The following is a 21,735-nucleotide window of genomic DNA, read 5'->3' on the forward strand; positions in this document are numbered from 1 at the left end:
AGGGTGGTGCCATGAACAGACTTCTCTTTCTGTTTTGTAGGATGAAGAATGTATTCGTCCTGGTCCTGCTACAGACTTGAGTTTCCTGGAGAGATTGGAAGAGAAAGTGGGCAAGCACGCACACTTCCAAACGTAGGTGTCTCATTGCGAGGCTGTTGCATGGGGGAAGGTCATTAGAGTTGACCTTTGAACAACACGAGTTTTAACTGCATGGGTCCACTTATACATGGGTTTTTTTTTTTTTTTTCAATAGTAAATACTTATAGTACTACGTGATCCCATCCCCTGTTGGTTGAATCCATGGATACGGAAGGCCAGCTATGAGTTATACACAAATTTTTGACTGCGTGGAGGTCGGTGCCCCTAAACCCAATGTTGTTCAAGGGTCAACTGTATCTCCATTATCTTGGATATATGGACAGTACTCTCCAAGAGTACAGATACTTCTTCATTCCTAGAAATATCACGATGATACGCCAACTGCACACCTTTTGTTGGTAGGGGTCAAGCTCATGTGAATTCCAAGTAGAATTTTTTTTTTAAGATTTTGTGTCTTTATTCATCATCATTTCATTTTGGACATGTCCACATGCATGAAATGTCTCTTCTTAATTCAGGTATAAAATTCATGCAGTGGTGTATGTAGATCTGAATTGTACAACCAGATGAATTATGATATTTGTGTCTACCCACATCACCATCCCACAGATGAAGACATAGAGCATTTACAGCACCCCAGAAAATCAACTAGAAATTTAACATAGTCTTTGAGACAAGGAGGAGAGAATTTAAGGGCATGTGCTCTGGAGTCGTAGGGAGCTGGTTATGAATCCCAGTTCAGCCACTTATTAGACACGTGACTTTGGGCAAGCAATACTCCTGAGTTTGAGTTTCCCCTTCTACAAGATGGGATAATTAATATACCTACCATATAGCATTGTAGATGACTACATAAATCACCTAGTGTAATTTCTGCCCATAGCAAAGATTCAGTAAATTGTAGTGGCTTCATCAAACCTCTTATAGACTATTGAAAGGCTGAATAAGTGGAACTGGATAAGTATATGAATCAAGAATGGGAAAATAAGTTGTAACATCTTCACAAATGGGATAATATATGGCCATGAGAATGAACAATCTATAATACATGCAATAATGTAGGTAAACCACAAAAGCATACAATCAAGAGAAATCAGACACAAAAGAGTACATACTATATGGTTCCATTCCTATGAAATATCAAGCCAGGTAAAAACAACCTCTTCTGTTAGCTGTCAGGTTGTCCCTGGAGAGGGCTCAAGGTTGGGAGTTCTCAGGGACTAGTAATGTTCTGTCTCTTGATCTGATGCGAGTCACACAGAAGAATTCAGCTTGCAAAAATTCACTGAGCTGTGCACTTGGGATACGTGTGTACATAATATATATGTGTATACATTTCAAAAAATTTATTAAAACTTATGAATCACCAGGATCTGAAAAACAATGTTTCATCAGTATTTTAGTCTCTCAGCATCATAAAAATGTAAAGTAGTAAAACTGACTCTTAGGCATCACCTAGAAAAATGGAAGTTATTTCATTGTACACATAAATGTGTTTCTGTGACTCATGTATTTTTTTTTTCCATTCCTCGGTGCTTATGAGAAGGAAGGATCTAATTTTAGAGAGACCTTGGTCTGTAGCCAGAAGAAATAGGAGGCAAGTTTTCCTGGGAGCTGCCCTTTGTGGTTAGCTTTCAGTGCTGGCCTTCAGCTGATTGTCACAATCCTAAACAACTCTTTTGCTTTATATGTTGGTGCATTTTGTTGCAGTGAAGTAGAAAGTTTCAGTTCGTGTCTATTTCTGTCTTGCTGCAGCCGGAAGCTGGCAGGTCCAAAGGGCAGAAAGAGGATTGGCTGGATGGAGTTCCGGCTCTTCCACTATGCGGGAGAGGTCACATACTGCACCAAGGGTGAGTGTCTGTGGGGCACAGGTTACAGGTCACAGCCATGCAGGTGCCCCCGAGTCCACTGAAAAACTGCTGCACATCTGTCTCAAATGTTCCCTAGCCCCGCGTGCAAACATGCCATTTTAAAAGTATTTTAAAAGTTTTTACTTTTATATATAACCACTTTATTGTGATAATTCACATAGCATCTATTTCACCCATTTAAAGTGTGCAGTTCAACGGTTTTTAGTATATTCACTCTGCAACTGTGCAATTATCGCCGCATTCTGTTTTAGAACATTTCCCCATCACCCCAAGAAGAGCCCCTTTACTCATTAGCAGTCACACCCCGTTTTCCCCCAGCCCGCCTCCCCCAGCCCTAGGCAACAAACCAGTCTACTTTCTGTCTCTGTAGATTTGCCTATTCTGGACATTTCATAGAAATGGAATCACACAACATGTGGACTTCTGTGTCTGGCTTCTTTCACTTATACAATGTATAATGTTTTCAGGGTTCATCCACGTTGTCATTCCTGTTTAATTGCCAGATAATATTCCATTGCATGGTTACACCACATTTTGTTTATCCCTTCATCAGTTGATGGGCATTTGGGTTGTTTCCTCTTTTTCGCTATTATAAATAATGCTGTTGTGGACATTTTTTCAAAGCATTTTTCAAACACTTTCTTTTGTCACTTCTGCTTTAGGTTCTAGATAATTTTTACTTCTAAATAAGTTTATTTTGCTAAAAAATCTTTAAAAAGTAAAATACTGTATATTAGGTTTTTTCCCTTAAGTACAGAGTGGTATAAAAAAGAAAAAACGTTTTACATAGGACAAATCTCTCTATGTATATAACATTGATTTTTGTTTAAAGAATAAAGTAATACACATGCAAGGCTAGAAATTTCTGACAGTACAGAAAAGTACAAAAGGAAAACTAAAAACCCCTTTTATTCTTAGTCTCTCCCTGAGGTAAATACAAGAACCAACTGGAAAATACAAATGTCTTATGCATATACTTATACACGTGGGGACGTGCATGTGTGCGCACACACACACACACACACATCTAAATAACACATATTGTTATTTTGTGTTATCTCTTTTGCATTTTTCATTTAATGGATATTAGCAATCATTTGGACTCCAACTAATATTCATTGAGCTGTCACGATGGGCCAGGCACTGTCCCAAATGCTTTACCTCTGTTGCTCATTTAGACCTTACAGAACCCACCCTGTGAGGTGGGTAGCCTTATTAGCCCCCTTTTAATCTATGAGACACTGAACTCAGAGACGTTAAATAACTTGACCAAGGTCACACACCCAGGCCTCTTGCCTCCAGACCTGCATTTGCTCTCCATAGCAGCAGACAGATTCCTCTGCATTTCTTCTGAAAAGCTACAGGTACTCCCTGTGGGGCTGTGTCCTGTCATCTGTTTGATGGCCTCTCGTTGTTCCCCGCTTTGTCTCTTGTAAACACTGGTGTGTTTGACATTTTTGTCTATTCCACTTAGCCAATTTGTGCACATTATATACCTAGGATAAATTCCCAGAAGTGGCATTGCTAAGTTAAAGATTCTATCAGAAGTTCCTTTTGACCACTTCTGGGCGTATATCCAAAAGAACTGAAAGCAGGAACGCAAACAGATATTTGTACAGCCATGTGCATAGGAGCATTATTCACAATAGCCTAAAGGTGGAAGCAACTCAAGTGTCCATCGATGGATGAACGGATAAACAAAATGTATTCTATCCTTTCAATGGAACATTATTCAGGCTTAAAAAGGTAAGAAATGCTGGCACCTGCTACAACATGGATGAACCTTGAAAACATTATGCTAAGTGAAATAAGCCAAACATGAAAGGACAAATCCATTCCACTTACGTGAGGTACGTAGTCAAATTCATAAAGACAGAAAGTAAAGTAGGGGTTATCAGGGGCTTCAGGGAGGAGGAATGGGGAATTAGTGTTTAACCAGTACAAATTTTCAGTTGGGGAAAAAGAAGTGTTCTGGATATGGATGGATGGTCGCACAACAATATGAATTCGCTTAACGCCACTGAACTATACACTTAAAGATAGTTTAAATGGTAAATTTTATGTTATGTATGTTTTACTGCAATAAAAATGTTAGTTTTGATAAGTCCAAATTGTCATCTAAAAAGGTTGTATCTTAGACATTGCTGATGCATCTTTTTTTTTCCTGATGCATGTCATCTTTAGCTGGTTTTGACTTTATAATGCCATCTAGTTACTAATTTTTTTTTTTTTTTTTTTTTTTTTTTTTTTTTTTTTTTTGCGGTACGCGGGCCTCTCACTGTTGTGGCCTCTCCCGTTGCGGAGCACAGGCTCCGGACGCGCAGGCTCAGCGGCCATGGCTCACGGGCCCAGCCGCTCCACGGCATGTGGGATCCTCCCAGACCGGGGCACGAACCCATGTCCCCTGCATTGGCAGGTGGACTCCCAACCACTGCGCCACCAGGGAAGCCCCCTCTAATTACTAATGTAATTACTAACTGGCTAGGTTTTAAGTGAGCATTGATAAGCCAAGTTTTAAAATTCGAAATAATGTGTCTTCCTTTGATGCCATTGGGTACCACTAGTCCAAGTGCTTGAGCTTGATTTTTGTCAGTGGTGGGGTGATTTTCTCATCCATCTACATAGTCTCACCTGGCCGCCCTTGGAAATCAGCTCCCTTCCATCGTTTCAATGTCATTCATTGTATGTGTAGTTCTTTACTAGCACGTGTACAATACTCAGTGTAAAGACTCTACATTCATGTGATAGCTCATCGGGGTTTAGCGTGTAGCATGTGAGCTATAGGTCAGTTCTGAGGACTTGGTTCTTGACCAAGGATGGAGTTATCCCCCCAGGGACATCTAGCAGTGTCTAGAGATCTGGCATCTAGTGGGTAGAGGCCAGGGCTGCTGCTAAACATCCACAATACACAGGACAGCCCCCAAAACAAAGAATGATCCAGCCCCAAATGTCAGTATTGCCAAGGCTGAGAAACTCTAATCCTAAAAGATTATTTTAGAATTTCCCTTTACAATCAGTTGGGACGGAATTGTATTTTTAGTCAAAAACATTGATTCAGGGATTTCTTATTCAATGTTTTACAGGATTCTTGGAAAAAAACAATGATCTCCTCTACAGACATCTGAAAGAAGTAAGTCGGAAACTTAAGTACATGTATTTCTGATGATTATGAGATATCACCTGTGATACTGACTTTGGGGTGGATTTGGCCTTCTGGATTTTTCTCTTCCATACATTATATTAGAACTCCAGCATGTCATGGCCGGAACAGACATTTAAGATCATCTGTATGAACACTTGACTCAACAAACCCATTCATATGTGTGTGGTGTCCCTCCTGTGTGCCAGGCATGGTACTAGCTCTGGGGTCTCACTGGTGAACAAGACAGTCCTCGTTCTCATGGGGCTTATCATCGGGGGCTGGGGGCAGGGTGGGGAGGGAGGGAGGAGTGGCTGAGAATAAATATATACACAATTAAGTTATCCATCAGTGAGAAGTGCTATGAAGAAAATAAGGAACTATGATTGAGAGGGACATGTTTTTGTTTTTGTTTTTTGCGATACACAGGCCTCCCACCGCTGCGGCCTCCCCCGCCGCGGAGCACAGGCTCCGGACGCGCAGGCCCAGTGGCGATGGCCCACGGGCCCAGCCGCTCCGCGGCATGCGGGATCCTCCCAGACCGGGGCACGAACCCGCGTCCCCTGCATCGGCAGGCGGACTCCCAGCCACTGCGCCACCAGGAAAGCCCCTGAGAGGGACATTTTAAATTTAGTTTAAGTGGTCAGAGAAAACACCCTCGTTGAGGTGACTTTGAACTGAAACCTGAATGAGAAGGATCTTGGCCTTGGAAAGATCAGGGGCTACTCCAGGTAGAGAGACCAGCATGTGCAAAGGCCCCAAGGCCCAGGTGAGCTCAGCATGTGTTCAGTGAGGGGCAGTGTTAGAGGGGGCTGAGAGCTCAGCAGGATGAGGTCCCCAGGGAGGAGTAGAGATCTTGTCTTGCAACAGTGGGAATACACTGGGGTGACACAATCCAAGGATGAAGAAACTGAGACCCAGAGAGATCATGACTTGTTCAAGATCATATCTCAAGGTGGGGCTGGAACCCGGTTATGCCCCTGGGGCTACCAATGAAATTCCATCTCTTTTCATATGCCTCACTGATCAGAGAAACCTTGGGGTTTTTTAAGCCTTTATTTTGTATTAAAATAGTTAACTGTTTTTTAAAAATTGGATCGTATTTAATGAGCTTGGTTTATAAAAAGCTTAAATAAACCTAGAGAGACATTTTCAGAGAGAACATGCAAATGGTTCATCTCAGGAGTGTTTTCTGCCTTTCCCTATTTTTCTCCACCACTTTAGGACCACTTGTCCCAACCTCTGGGATTCAGGATGGATAAGCGATTCCTAACTTTGGATGTTTGCTCCAGGCGGTGCTCTCTGGGTCTGAGTCTCAGCCTGACCCTGTCCCAGCTCGGGGGTCTCATGGCAGATTTCCCCATCGGTGAAGTGGGTCTGTTGATGCCTTCCTCTTGGAGTGGAAGGTCCTGTTGGACAAATGGGAGACAGTATTCCCCTTGTGGCTTTCCCCTCTGTGGGCATTGCCCAGCCCCTTCACAAACCCATCCATGGAGGGTGCTTCCCACAGGAAGAATCTCTAAATCTCCCACTTTTTCCACCAGGGCTGAAGTTCCCTGTACTTTCTGAGATGGATGCTTTCTAATTTTTAAAATTTCCTATCTGCAAATTACTCTCTCATGCCACTGTGAGTTTAAAATTGGGGTGAGTTTTTAAAAATTCTTTTCTAAATTTTAACTGTGGCAAAATACACATAATATGAAATTTACGATGTCAGTCATTTTAAAGTGCACAGTTCAGTTGTGTTAAGTACATTCCCATTGTTGTGCAATCCACCTCCAGAACTCTTTTCATCTTGCAAAACTGGAACTCTGTACCCGTTAACCACTAACTCCCTTATTCCCCCTCCCCTCCAGCCCTTGGCAACCACTATTCTACCTTCTATATGAATTTGGCTACTCTAGGTACTTATATAAGTGAAATTACACAGTATTTGTCTTTTGTATCTGGCTTGTTTCACTTAGCATCATGTTGTCAAGCTTCATCCATGTTATTGCATGTGTCAGAATTTCCTTCCTTTTTAAGGCTGAATCATTCTCCATCCTATGGCTATAAGGAAAAAAAATTTGTGTGTGTGTCAAATTAAAATTTTTGAAAAGATATGCACAGAAGGAAAAATCAGACATACCAAAGCTGATGTCCTTGGACCCATGTCACCAAGTCCCTCTCCTGAGAGCCAGTTTATTGTGTATCCTCCCAGGGATGGTACAGACCACGACGTGTGTATGTGTGTATGTGTGTGTGTGTGTGTGTATGTATGTGTGTGTCTCCCCCTTTTTCTTTTCTCTTCATACACACTATGCATGTGGTCCTGCATCTTACTATTTTTCACTTAACACCATATCTTGGAGATCATTCTTAAAAAGCTGGTTTGTTCTGTAGCAGCCTAGCTGGACTGGAAATAATTATTGCTTCATCATGTCCAAGGAAAAATAATCAGATGGCCTCACCAAGTAGACAAAGCACTGGATATAGTACAGATCTTCCTCAACTTACATGGGTTACATCCTGATAAACCCATCATATATTGAAAATATCATAAACTGAAAATGCATTGACTACACCTAACTACTGAACATCATAGCTTAGCCTAGCCCATCTTAAAAGTGCTCAGAATGGTTACATTAGCCTACAGTTGGGCCAAATCACCTAATACAAAGCCTATTCTATAATAAATTATTGAATATCTCATGTTATTGATTGAATACTGTAATGAAAGTGAAAAACAGAATGATTTTGAGTATATTGGTGGTTCACCCTCATGATCGCATGGCTGACTGGGAGCCGTGGCTTGCTGGGCTGCCCAGCATCATGAGAGTGTTGTAAGCCCGGGAAAAGATCAAAAACCAAAATTCAAAGTATGGTTTCTATTGAATGTTCATCACTTTCACACCACTGTAAAGTCAAACCATCGTAAGTCGGGGACAGTCGGTATTTGAACATTTTCTTCTACATATGATTGTGTTGTTTTTTTTAAATTAATTAAATTTTTTTGGCTGTGTTGCGTCTTCATTGTGGTGCATGGGCTTCTCGTTGCAGAGCACGGGCTCTAAGTGTGCAGGCTTCAGTAGTCGTGGCACGCGGACTCAGTAGTTGTGGCTCACGGGCTCTATCTAGAGCGCAGGCTCAGTAGCTATGGCTCACGGGCTTAGTTGCTCCGCGGCATGTGGGATATTCCCGGACCAGGGCTCGAACCCGTGTCCCCTGCATTGGCAGGCGGATTCGTAATCACTGCGCCACCAGGGAAGTCCCTATGATTGTGGGTTTTTTTTTTTTTTTTTTTTTTTTTGCGGTACACGGGCCTCTCACTGTTGTGGCCTTTCCCGTTGCGGAGCCCAGGCTCCGGACGCGCAGGCTCGGTGGCATGGCTCACGGGCCCAGCCGCTCCGCAGCATGTGGGATCTTCCTGGACCGGGGCACGAACCTGTGTCCCCTGCATTGGCAGGCGGATTCGTAATCACTGCACCACCAGGGAAGCCCCTATGATTGTGTTTTTTCCCCTCTTCTTCTTCAAGTGCTCCCAAGGCAGATGGCTCTGGTCCATTGTACACACTTACGTGAACTTTCCTGAAGACCCCTTACTGATTTCTGAAGCAGCAAATGTGGTACTCATTTCTCTTTACCTACAGGTGCTGTGCAGGTCCAAAAACAGAATCCTGAAGGAATGCTTCCGGGTGGCCGAGTTAGAAAACCGGAAAAGGCCACCAACAGTGAGTGGCAGGGGGAAATGCCTGTGCAAAATTGGAAAGGTAGCAAAAATCACCCAGAGGGTGCAAGTACTTTAGTTACCTATGCTTTTTAAGCTATCCTCTCCTTTTTTGGGAAGTATTACTCTCTAAATGTTCTACTAAATATATATTTTCCAAGGTTAGAACCAGTGTGTTCATTTGCAGACATTCATTGAGCACCTACTGTGTGTCAGGCACTGTGCTGGGCACAGGGGTATCTACCAATAACGGAACATACAGTGTTCCTGCCCTCGTGGGGTTTACAGTCTAGTGGGAGATAGTATAGGAAGATACAGTAAGTCCCCTACACACAGACCTTCAAGTTGCGAACTTTCAAAGCCGTAGATGTGCATGCCAACAACGTCAGGCATGAGTGAAATTGCAGCTTGCCCTCCATCTCCCATTGCTGACGATCCTTCAGCTCTACCGTCTCCCACCTCCTCTCCCTCCTCCAGTCAGTAACTTTTCTTGCCTGTTCCCTCGATGCCAGCCCCTGTGTGCCAGCTGTTGTACTATACTACTGTACTTTTCAAGGTGCTATACTGTAAGATTAAAAATGTTTTCTTATTTTTTGTGTTTGTTTTTAATTCACTGTTTGTGTGAAAAGTATTATAAACCTATTACAGTACAGTACTACATAGCCGATTGTGTTAGGCCAGTACCTAGGCTAACTTTGTTGGACTTATGAACAAATTGGACTTAATGTGCTCTCAGAACGGAATTTGTTCATATGTAGGGGACTTACTGTATCATCAAATAAAGAAAGAAATTACAGCAGTGCGAGTGTCATAAAGGAAGCTTGGTAACAAGGAAACAGGAAGGTGGTGGAGGGTGACTGGCTCAGCGGCAATGCTGGCTCCTACGAGGTGCTCACTTTGTATTCTCCAAGTGAGGGAAGCATCCTGGAAAGATGCTTGTCCAGCCTCCACTTGACCAGACTGAGCTTGGGCTTCTCAGGCCAGGACATCCAAAGCGTTCTCTTAATGGACAAAACAATCTGTGACAGGTAACAAGCAGAACAGTCTGTCGAGCATTTGGGTCTAAAGGGCCAGTCTTGTGATTTAACCAGTCTTCTCTGTATAAATGGGGAGCAACAGCGTCTGTTTAGCTCATTCTCTCTCTCCCTGCAGGTGGGGACTCAGTTTAAAAACAGTCTGAGCAGCCTTCTGGAAATTCTCATCTCTAAGGAACCTTCGTACATCCGTTGCATCAAGCCCAACGAGAGTAAAGAACCCAGTGAGTTGTGAATTGTTCAGGACACTGAGCTCAGAGAAATGAGGCTGGGTGGAAAACCAAGATGACAGTGGGCAAAGTCCTAAAAAACACCACAGGCTTGCTGCTTGTTCTCTGTATTAAATGATAGAAGGCAAATGAATAAGGAGGAGGGTTCCTTTCATGGTCCTGTGTAAGCTTTGCTCAGAGCGTGGCCAGTTTCAGGACTAACACAGCTGAGCCAAGCAGACCTCAGAGGTGAGGGGAAGCAACCCTGCTTCTCTCCAGCCAGTGAAGAATCTTCCAAAATCGTCTATGACTTGGGTATTTTCTAAGCTCGTGCCATGGTCTCATAACAAAGCTGTACAGTCAAAGGCTTATAGAATCCAGGCAGGAAGAGCGAAACAGACCAGCTGTAATGCAATAGGGAACAGAGGGGACTGTGGCCAGCTGGAGAGAGCACACCCTGTCTAAAGGGGCAGTCCTCCTTCCTTAGGGCCATTTGTTGCCATGTGGGGCTCTAGGCCCAGAATGGCCAGATCTCATGGGTTTTCAGGAGAAACCAGAAATTCAGACTTTCCTGTAAAATTCCCCCATTAAGAGAAACACAATTAGGACCTAACAAAACATGCCTCGTGGCCAGACCCAGCCCACATATCGTCAGCTTACAGCCTCTGGTCTGCCTTGGTTGAAACAGAGCCACAGGGTCCTTCACTGTCACTCTTCCTTCTGTGTTTCCAAAGGCAAGTTCGATGACTTCCTCATAAGGCATCAGGTCAAGTACCTGGGGCTGATGGAGCACCTGCGGGTGAGACGGGCTGGCTTTGCGTACCGACGGAAATACGAGCATTTCTTGCAAAGGTAAAGTTTGTTTTGTTGATCTGAAGCCAGTGAAGTGTGTGGCGATGAACAAAAGGCCACCCCCCAGGGAACTCCATTTGCTTCTTAACTGCTGTAGCGGTGACAGTGATGAACACTGACATTTCAGAGAATAGGAAGCTGACTTAGTTTGCCACCTTCTCTTCATTTCGCTAAGTCCCTAACTTCTTGGAATCTAGGAAGTACAAGACGCGATGCACAGACTTGCCCCCAGGGGGCAGACGTGGGACATGCACCCTTGGGGTCTGTACTTGGCTGGGGAAGACCCTTCCCATGGTGACCATGGGTGCTGGTTTTAGCGCGGTCAGTCTGGGAGCAATCCCCTTGGCCTCGTGGGCTGTCCAGAGACACAGGTGTAGTGGTGATAACATGGGCGTTGGAGCCACAGATTCTTGGGTGGGAATCCCCATTCTTTCTCTTCCAACTGAGACCTAATTCCTCATGTGTAACACGGGGATTAAATTGCTCTCGAGGAGTTTGGAAGGATTTAATCATACATCCACCACCACTATTACTGTGGCCCAAATTGCTTGTGCATGCAGTTGGGCTGCATGTCGTTTGTGCTACCAAGAAAACAACACATTGTTACACTCGCAAGAGAAGCATAATCAAATGGTTCTTTTTGTGGGTCAGCATGGTTGAATATCAGTAATTTCATATTTTAACTTAATATTAGACTTCTTTTTTATTTAAAAAAATTTTTTAAGTTGTAGTTGATTGACAATGTTGTGCCAGTCTCTGCTGTATAGAAAAGTGACTCAGCTATACACATATATACATTCTTTTTTTAATATTCTTTTTCACTATGGTTTATCCCAGGAGATTGGATCTAGTTCCCTGTGCTCTACAGTAGGACCTTGTTGTTTATCCATTCTAAATGTCATAGTTTGCATCTATTAACCCTGAACTCCCAGTCCATCCCTTTCCCTCCTCTTCTTGCCCTTGGCAACCACAAGTCTGATCTCTATGTCTGTGAGTCTATTTCTGTTTTGTAGATAGGTTCATTTGTGAATATTAGGCTTCTTTTGAAGTACAACTTCATAATTATAAAAAGCACATTCATGAGGTTACATTTTCAATCCAATTCCTCGCATTTTGCAATTTACATCAAGATCCTGTGCTCTGAAACTTCATTTTTTGGTGCTCTTATTTTCAGCCCCGCATTTAATCTCAGATTTTTCTCTACCCACGGATCTTGCTTATTTTTCTCCCATGAGCCTCGTGTCTTGATAATTAATATCTGTTTATATGCATTTATTAAGTAACCATCTCTTTCCTCACTGTTGTTTTTTAATGATTTACCTGCCGATCTAAACCTCTGATGAGTATCATCAGCATTAACCTTTTGAGTTGATACAATTTCAGCTAAATACACTGAGGATTTTATTGACCTGTGTGTTTCTATCTTGAGAAACAGTGTAAGTGTCTTTGGGTTTTAGAAACAGTAAAAAGAGTTACAGACAACCCCACCCCAAATACTACCTTGGAAGGCTCAGCGGGGCCCGGGACCCCAGCCTTGGAGATCTCTGCCCGGCTTTGCTCTACGCTATAGGTACATTTGGATAAGCATCTCCATCCCAATCCTCACAGATGAAACACCATCACAGGTGTCCCCCTGGAGGCCCGTCTGGAAGGCAGGTAGGAAGGAAACATGGGACCGTCAAGCAGCCTAGTGTCAGAGGCTGGTTGTCACCCCACTCTCCTTTTTGTCCTCTCTCCTTTTTTCTTTCATCTGTCACCATTTGGGGACCACATTGCCAGTGGATAGCCATGGTTTTCTTTCCCTAAACAGCTTCATTGAGATATAATTCACCGACTGTACAATTCACCCACTTAAAGCATCAGTGATTTCTGGTATTCACAGATCTATGCAAGCACAGTCCATCTGAGAACACTTGCATGCCCTCAAAAAGAAACCTCATACCCTTTAGCTATAAATGCCCTAACTCCTTACCACCGTGCCCCAGCCCTAAGCCACCACCACTCTCTACTTTCCGTCTTTATAGATTTCCCTATTCTGAACACTTCATACAAGTGTGGTCGTATCATATATGGACTTTAGTGTCTGGCTTCTTTCCCTTAGCATGATGCTTTTTTTTTTTTTTTTTTCCGCGGTGTGCAGGCCTCTCACTGTTGCGGCCTCTCCCATTGCGGAGCCCAGGCTCCGGACGCGCAGGCCCAGCGGCCATGGCTCACAGGCCCAGCTGCTCCGCGGCATGTGGGATCTTCCCGGACCGGGGCACGAACCCATGTCCCCTGCATCGGCAGGCGGACTCTCAACCACTGCGCCACCAGGGAAGCCCAGCATGATGCTTTTAATGTTCATCTCTGTTATAGCATATGTCAGCACTTCATTCCTTTTTATGGCTGAATGATACTCAATTGTGTGGACAACATTTTATTTATCCATTCTTCTGTTGATGGGCATTTGGGTTGTTTCCATTATTTGGCTATTCTGAATAATGCTGCTGGGAGCACTCAAGTATAAGTTTTAGTGTGATCATATGCTTTCATTTCTTTGGGCACATACCTAGGAGTAGATTACTGGGTCAGATGATAACTCAGTGTTTGTTTGAGGATCTGCCAGTCTTTTTGCCAGGGTTTGTGTGTGTGGTGGGTAAGGGTTAGGTGGGGGGAACCTCCTTGACACACCAGTTTTGTTCATCAGCGACTTGTCATTCACCCTTATCTCATCCATTTTTCTGAATCTGAAGTCTAGTGAAGATGGAAGCAGCGCCACTGCCCACCCCAGCCCCAAAACACACAGGCATTTGCCGTTCCAGTCTTCCTGCGTTTTTTCCTACTTTGCTGCTGTCGGGCTTGTTTATTCTTTCTGTAAATACTAGTGAGCCCCTGCTTTGTACCAGCACTGTCCAAGGTGCTGGCTAACAGCAGTGAACAAGACAGACCCCACCCCTGCCCATATGGAGTGTACTTTCTACTGGCGATAACAAGGAGATATAGGAGGTCAGGTGGGGCGTACATTCTTTGAAGGAAAATGAATCCGGGTTGGGGAAAGAGTGGTCCAGGAGGGCCTCTCCAAGTAAGGAAGGGAGCCATGGGGATAACTGGAGGCAGCTGTCTGGGCAGGAGAGCCTGGAGGTGGGAAGTGGGCAGCTTGAGGACCAGCTAGGAGGCTGGCATTGTTGCAGGACAGTGGCCCAGGGGAAGGCAGGAGAGGCCCATGGGAATGGGCTGGAGATGTCCGAATGTGTGCACCCTCCCTGGCACTGCTTCCCTTGACCAGGGAGCGACTGCATCTCAGAGTTAAACAGGACAGACGTTATGAGTCCCTCTACCCTGCAGGCATTTAAAGCATCTCCCCATCTCCTCTGTGTCTGTCTAGCCCATGTTTAGACAGCTTTGATGGTGTGTGCTAGTGATGGGCCTGCAGCAGACAGGAGGGAGCAGGGCCCGGCGTTGCTCTGCGTTCCCTGGGGTTGGCATGTGTCTGTACCTTTGTGTGTGGCAGTAACAGAGGGAAGTAATCAGGGAAGAACATGTGACACATAATGCCTTAGTTCAGGCTGCTATGACAAAGTACCATAAACTGGGTGCCTCATAAACAACAGAAGTTTATTTCTCACAGTTCTGGAGGCTAGAAGTCCAAGATCAGGGAGCCAGCACGGTCAGGTTCTGGTGAGAGCCCTCTTGTGGATTGCACCCTGCTCTCTTCTCATCACGTCCTCACATGGTGGAAAGAGGGCAAGGGAGATCTCTGGGGTCTCTTTTATAAGGGAACAAATCCCAAGGGTGAGGGATCCACCCTCCTGACCTAATCACCTCCCAAAGGCCCCATCTCCTAATACCATCATATTGGGGGCTAAGATTCTTCAACATATGAATTTGGGGGTGGGAGGGCACAAACATTCAGTTCATTGCAATGTCCTTAATGGATTTTCTCATAAAACATAATTCCAGGAAAATAAACATGTTCTTAATGGTTTGACATTTGATTTTAAAGTAATACAAACCATATAATGATATTAAGGGAAGTGTAATAGGAATACCGTAGCTAACATTTTTTGAAGTCTCAGACTGTGCCAAATACTTTCCATGGGGTATCTCATTTCAACCTTGTGACGACCCCACAAGGAAGATCCTGTCATTCATTGTTTATGCTGCAAAGTGAGGAAGTGAAGCGACTTGTTCAGCTCCTGAGATGGGCTCCAACCCAAGCAGTGCGGTTCTAGTCCCGTGGCTCCAGTTGTATCACTTCTAGCCTTAGTCCACAGGCACTTCTGAATTCTGCATTCACTTTTCATTATATTACAGACATCATGGTTATCTTTATCGTGACCACATGTTAGAAGGGAGTTGCATTTTATACTGAAATCAGGTTCTTAAGTCAACCTTGGCTCCAAAATTACCCTTGAAAAATCCCTCCGTCACTTATCAAGCATGATACCTTTTCTTCCCGTGCTGGACCATACTTGTTTATACATTCCTTTGTCTGTTGATGGACATTTGGGTTGTTTCCACCTTGTGTCAATTATAAATAAGGACGCTCCGAATATTCACGTATAAGCTTTTGTGCGGACATATGTTTTCATGTCTCTTGCGTATACACCAAGGAGCAGAATTGAGTTTCTTGGGTAGAGTGTCTGATGAGGTCATTGTTCTATGAAGACAAGCCAAACCTCCCACCCTGTTGAAACAGTTCCTCGTTTCTTTATTGCTGAGTATATATCGTTGAATTCTAGGAAGTGGGTGTGATGAGTCTACTCTGTTACTCTGAGTGGTTGGCGTGCCCAGCGGAGTGAAGCTGACCTCTAGGGGAGCTAGTTAGTGTAAGGTCTGCGGCTTCCTAAACATGCCTCTCCCCTCCCTAGGTACAAGTCCTTGTGCCCAGACACCTGGCCGCACTGGCACGGGCCTCCAGCAGAGGGCGTAGAGCGGCTGATCAAGTACATTGGCTACGAGCCCGAGGAGTACAAGTTAGGGAGGTGAGTGTCCCGGAAATCACTGTCAAAGTGTTTTCCTAATCGATCTGTATCCATCTTGAGCCTGGAGATTCATTCTTCAGGAGTTTACGTAGATTTATAAGCAGATACTCGCATTCACTCAATTTAAATGCATCTCTGTAAAGAAAAAACTCTCCTGTGTGTCTCTACTCTCAACGCTTCCCTCACACTCAAAACACTCCATCACACTTCTAACACCAGCTGGGTGTCCTATAATTAAACTCACTTCTGACAGTCTACCTGGAGATGGTGTCAGATCCCGCAGGTTAAGGGCTCAGTATCCCAAGACTGTCCATCCTCCCTTCAGAGACCAATCACAAGTCCAGTTTGTCACCTGTGTTTCTGACCAATCAGCTATAAATTGGAGGTCCCCATGACCCCCTCCTTGGGTTTGATTAATTTTTCTAGAGTAGCTCAAAGAATCAGGAAAATACTTACTGGATTACCAGTTTATTACAAAAGGATATAACTTGGGAACAGCCAGATAGAAGAGATACACAGGGCAAGGTATGTGGGAGGGGGTGCGGAGGTCCCATGCTCTCTCCAGGTGCACCCAGATCTCTAAATCATGCCTTTTTGGGGTTTTATAGAGGCACAAGCATGACTGATAAATTCATTGGCCAGTGGTCATTCATTCAACCTCACGCCCCTCTCCCCTCCCCAGGAGTGGGGCTGAAAGTTCCAACCCTCTAATCTCAAGGTTGGTTTCCTTGGCAACCAGTTCCCATCCTTAGGTTATCTAGGGGCTTTCCAAACATCAGCTGTTAGCATAAACTCAGGTGTGGTGTGGTTGAAAGGGGTTTGTTATAAATAATAAAAGACACCTGGAGAAAGGGGGTGGGGAGGGATAAATTGGGAATTTGGGATTAGCAGATACAAACTACTATACATATAAAATAAACAACATGGTCCTACCGTATAGCACAGGGAACTATATTCCATATACTATAATAAACCATAATAGAAAAGAATTTTTAAAAAGACACCCATTTCCCCTTTATCACTTTGAAGCTATTTCAGGAACAAAAACCAAAAGATTATAGCAAAAGATGCCCCATTGCTCTAATCACTTAGGAAATTACAAGGGTTTTGGGAGCTGTGACACTGGAACGGGACAAAGACCAAATACATATTTCTTATTATAAAGCACCACATCACAAGCGCTAAATGGTTAGAAAGGCTACATAGCTGCCTATTGGAGGAGGTTAAGTATAAAGGAGCCCTGGGTTCTAAACCTGCACTGGAGACTGGGATGAGTTTCTTTGTGTGCAAAATGAGGAGGGTGCCAGTGTGAATTCCCTAATCTCTCTGTGCCTACATTCTTTCATTGTTCAAAATGTATGCATGACTTCTCAGAGGGGATATCAGGACTTCTGCAATGAGAAAGCTCCTCTAGCATCTCCCAGAAAGTGGTGTTCTAGAACTCTAGGTATCATTACTGTAGAGTTGTCGTCCGTGAGCAGGAGGACTTTTCGTACACATTGAAAGCGTCAAGGCAGAACTCAGTGGGGTGAACCAGGATAATTTTCATCTGTTCTCTTAGACATTTTGGTCAGCGTTCATTTGATTGCGAAGAACAGGGCCCACGCATGAAGAGGATCTACTCCCAGGCCGCAGAGATTCCAGCGTCAGGGATCTCTGCCTTTGAATCTGTCAGTGGGCTTTCCCTGCCAACTTGTACATGGCCCTCTGTGACCACCCTGGCCCCATTCCATCCTTTATCCTTCTATTCTGGGCCCTGCTCCAAGGAGCAGTCACTTTTCCAAGCCAGATTTCTGAGGAATAGGGCTTAGCACATCCAGTGGGAGGTGGGTCATGGAGGTCAGAGGTGTTATCTGTCCCCGGTATAAAACCTCTGATGGGTTCACGTGGCACGATGCACTGCTGTCCCCCAGTGGCTGGCCTGGGAAGTTTCCCTTAAAGGGTGGGTTACCGGGGAGCCTGAGAGGGCAGGCAATATGAGCTCAATATTTATAATTTATCTTTGCTGGCTGATGGGATCTTCTCCTAAACTTAGACCCATATTCTCTGTCATCACTTTTTAAAGCCCAGGGAAGTCACTTTGGGTTAGGAAGGTGAATTAACTTCCTAGGGCTGCCTAATGAATTAACTACAGACTGGTTGGCTTAAAACAACAGAAATTTATTTTCTCACATTTCTGGAGGCCAGAAGGCCAAAATCTGGGTGTTGGCAGGGCCGTGCTCCCTCTGATGTCTCTCTGGGAGGATGCTTCCTTGCTGCTTCCAGTGGCTCCTGACATCCCTTGGCTTGTGGCAGTATCTCTGCCTGCAGTCTTCACGTGGCCTTCTCCCCTGCGTCTGTGTCTTTCCCTCTCTCTTATAAGAACACTCTCATTGGATTTAGTGTGATTTTATCTCAATCTTTACCTTGATGACATCTGCAAAAACCGTATTTCCAAATAAGAATCACATTCTGAGGATCTAAGTGGATGTGACTTTGGGGGCGGGGGGAGGACACTATTGAATCCACTACAGATGGTGATGACCAGTTAATAATTAAAACATTTTTTTCATTTCTAGATCCAAAATATTCATTCGCTTCCCCAGAACTTTGTTTGCTACTGAAGATGCCTTTGAACTTAGTAAACATCAATTAGGTATGTTTTTTTTTTCCTGCCCTGATTTTAACAGAATGTGATATGAACAAGCTTAGCTTGGGAAACATCTTAAACATGGGTGTTTGATATAATGTTAGAAGCCCGGCTTTGGAAATCCAGAACAAGGTAACAGGATTATAAGATACAGGTGAATTTATGCCTTAACCCAGAACAAGGCAACAGGATTATGAGACACAGGTGAATTTATCCCTTATGTTTGGAGGGCTGTCATGGATGCACCTGGAAACTTAAACACTGCAGTTCTGCCTCATTTTTAGTTTGGATCCAACTTTGTTGTGCCACACCAGGACCTAAACCGATGGAGTCCATCCCCCTTAAATGAAGGTTTTTTTGTTTTGTTTTGTTTTTTTGCGGTACGCGGGCCTCTCACTGTTGTGGCCTCTCCCGTTGTGGAGCACAGGCTCCGGACGCGCAGGCTCAGCGGCCACGGCTCATGGGCCCAGCCGCTCCACGGCATGTGGGATCTTCCCGGACCGGGGCACGAACCCGTGTCCCCTGCGTCGGCAGGTGGACTCTCAACCACTGCGCCACCAGGGAAGCCCAAGGTTTTTTTAAGACTTCATTTGTGTAAGTGTCTGATGTCGGAAGGTGTAGCTGTGAAGCCCACAGCCGGGGAGTCTGTTGTGAATATGGTAACTGAGAAAACTTAGACGGGAGGAAAATGCAAGAAATCACAAATCAAAATGACCAGGGGGTAGGGGCTTCCCCTTTGAGGTCTCACCTGGCCGGCTGAGACCAGCTCTGCCCGAGTCACCTCAGTGCTTTGCTGTATTCAGGATCTCATCGTATTCTCGGAACAAACCTGTGGACGACTGCCATTATCTCCACTTTACCTGTGGGGAAGTTGAGGCCCAACAGCAGCAGACCGGGGGTTTGAGTGTGTGTCTGTCTGGCTTCAGGGCGTGGGCTCGTAACCACTGTGCTTGGTGGTCTGTTTTTGACCCCTCCGGCAGTGGACACTGATCACCCAGATCAGGTTCATGGGCAGGTGCTGAGTGTGGGAGCCTGGGTTAACATTTCTCCCCAGCTCCCAGGGGATGTGATGCTGCTGGTGTGCGGGACCCTCGAGGAGCTTGGTCTGTGGGGGGACCCCAGTCACTGGGTGGAGGGGGCACGCTGTGAATGGAGGAGCTACAGGGCCTGTGTGTGGTTCCACAGCCCTGGGTTCACACTCCTGCTTCATAGCCGCATGGTTGCCTCGCACCTGGCAAGGGTCTTCACCGGCTGGGTCTGTGATCCCCTTTGTGAAATGTGCTGATGCCTGCCTGCCCGCCTGCCTGCCTGCCTTGCAGGGTTGGGTGGGAGGATGAAATACAATGCCTAGAACCAGGGGCCAGCAAGCCCTCCAGACGGTGGTTCTGTTCCTTAGCTGGGGGAAGGCAAGAGGAAGAAAGGGAGCCCCAGTTACTGGCCAGCTCTGGCGCTCAGGCTGAATGTAACCCGCCCACTCTCGTTTCTGTCCTATCGTATCCCGTGGCTTCCTGTCACCTCTACCCTGCACGCCCCTAGGGCCACTGCCGACACCTCCTCTGAAGGTCACACCTACCAAGCTGCGCAACTGAAAGCCATTTCACCAAAAGTTTTGTTTTCTTTTAAGTTGCGAGAATCCAAGCCACGTACAAAGGCTGCCTGGAAAGGAGAGCATACGTGAGAAAAAGACAAGCAGGTAAGAACTGAACAGGACCTCTCAGGTTTGCCATGGCCCCCAGTTTCCCTCTTATCCACGTGGCACCTAGACCCACAGGCTCCTTTGAGCATCCTTTTTGCCTGCCTGGCCTTGAAACCTCGGTGTCGGGCATTCTCGGGGTCTGGTTCTGGGGCCTCATTTTTACTCTATATAACAATGTAGCCTTTACTTGTTCCACACGTTTTATTTGATCCACAACATATGCATGTGTTTTTTAAATTTATTTTTGGCTGAGTTGGGTCTTCATTGCAGTGCGCGGGCTTCTCACTGCGGTGGCTTCTCTTGTTGCAGAGCACAGGCTCTAGGCATGCAGGCTTCAGTAGTTGTGGCTCGCGGGCTCTAGAGCGCAGGCTCAGTAGTTGTGGCGCACGGGCTTAGTTGCTCTGCGGCATGTGGGATCTTCCCGGACCAGGGCTCGAACCCACGTCCCTTCCACTGGCAGGCGGATTCTTAACCACTGTGCCACCAGGGAATTCCATGCATGTTTAAAGAATAATTTTTTTAAAGGTTACTAACACCATGAGTGCACTTGGAGCCCCTGCACTTTGTCCCTCCCCAATCACTTCTCAGCAGCCCCCCCAACACACACACTATTCTTTTGAACTTTGCATTATTTCCTTGTTTTTCTTTATAATTTTATCATCTATGGATGCATCACTAAATAATATACTTGTAGGCTGGAATGTTTTGAACTCCATAATATTATGCTGTTTGTATTTTTCTTCTGCGACATTTCTATTGCAATAAAACTTTACTTACAGACACAGGTGGCCAGCCCGAGGGCCGCAGTTTCCTGACCCCTGTGTGCTATATGAGCGTACCATAATTTAGCTGTTCCGTTGATGGACATTTGGGTTGTTTCCAGTTGTTTGTTTTTGTAACAATGTGGCCATGAGGAATAAAATAAAAGCATTTTAAATATCTGAATTAACTGGAAAAACAACCTGAAAAGCATTTAAAAATTGGGACACAAGCCAGATATCTGATTTTTGTGTCCCAATTTATGTATCCCCATTTTTTAACGTAGACAACTAAAACTAAACGCAGGGTGAGACAAAGCAAATGCAGTGGCGAGACTAATCTGTGCTGTCAAGTGCCACTCCGGTCCCTCAAGAAGACCTCAGAAAACTGACCCCTTGCATAATTTTGGAGCTTCCCTTGATGCTTCCCAGCACCCTCTGCTCCTCTGTCACTCTGGTTCAGTTGTCCGTCTGGGCACGTCCAGGTAGAGGCTGATGACTCTCATCCCACTTTCCATCTCGAGGGCTAGCGGAGTGCTGTGCTGGGCATCCAGGTGTTTGTGGAGTGGATGAATAATTCTGGAAAAGGCTTTTGTATTTAAGTGATTGTGCTCACCTTCTAATGCCAGCAGTGAACTCTTTCAGCCATTAAACTTGAAGCCCACTGGCGTGGAGCCCTGGCTCGGAAGGAGGCCAAAAGGAGAAAGTGGGCTGTGCAGATTATAAGAAAGTAAGTTCTCAGTTGGGTCCAGTAGGGAGGAAAGGTCTCTAAGTGCTA

At 45.1% G+C, this 21,735-nt stretch overlaps 1 protein-coding gene across 2 annotated transcripts in view; it reads left to right on the forward strand.

The window, feature by feature from the left end:
* MYO1H (myosin IH) overlaps nt 1-21,735 on the forward strand; it is a gene marked incomplete at its 5' end in the record, with an annotated part of 46,498 nt that overhangs the window by 17,845 nt on the left and 6,918 nt on the right. For both annotated transcript variants that reach the window (XM_082641074.1, XM_082641073.1), the window contains 10 exons: nt 41-132; nt 1,855-1,949; nt 5,054-5,100; nt 8,739-8,819; nt 9,968-10,073; nt 10,793-10,910; nt 15,761-15,874; nt 18,433-18,509; nt 20,128-20,196; nt 21,603-21,687. In XM_082641074.1, the coding sequence (XP_082497200.1) occupies nt 41-132; nt 1,855-1,949; nt 5,054-5,100; nt 8,739-8,819; nt 9,968-10,073; nt 10,793-10,910; nt 15,761-15,874; nt 18,433-18,509; nt 20,128-20,196; nt 21,603-21,687 (884 nt within the window). The remainder of the gene's footprint in view (nt 1-40; nt 133-1,854; nt 1,950-5,053; nt 5,101-8,738; nt 8,820-9,967; nt 10,074-10,792; nt 10,911-15,760; nt 15,875-18,432; nt 18,510-20,127; nt 20,197-21,602; nt 21,688-21,735) is intronic.

Source organism: Mesoplodon mirus (genome assembly GCF_964341445.2).
Source record: "Mesoplodon mirus genome assembly, chromosome: 13".
In the NCBI taxonomy this organism is placed as follows: domain Eukaryota; kingdom Metazoa; phylum Chordata; class Mammalia; order Artiodactyla; family Ziphiidae; genus Mesoplodon; species Mesoplodon mirus.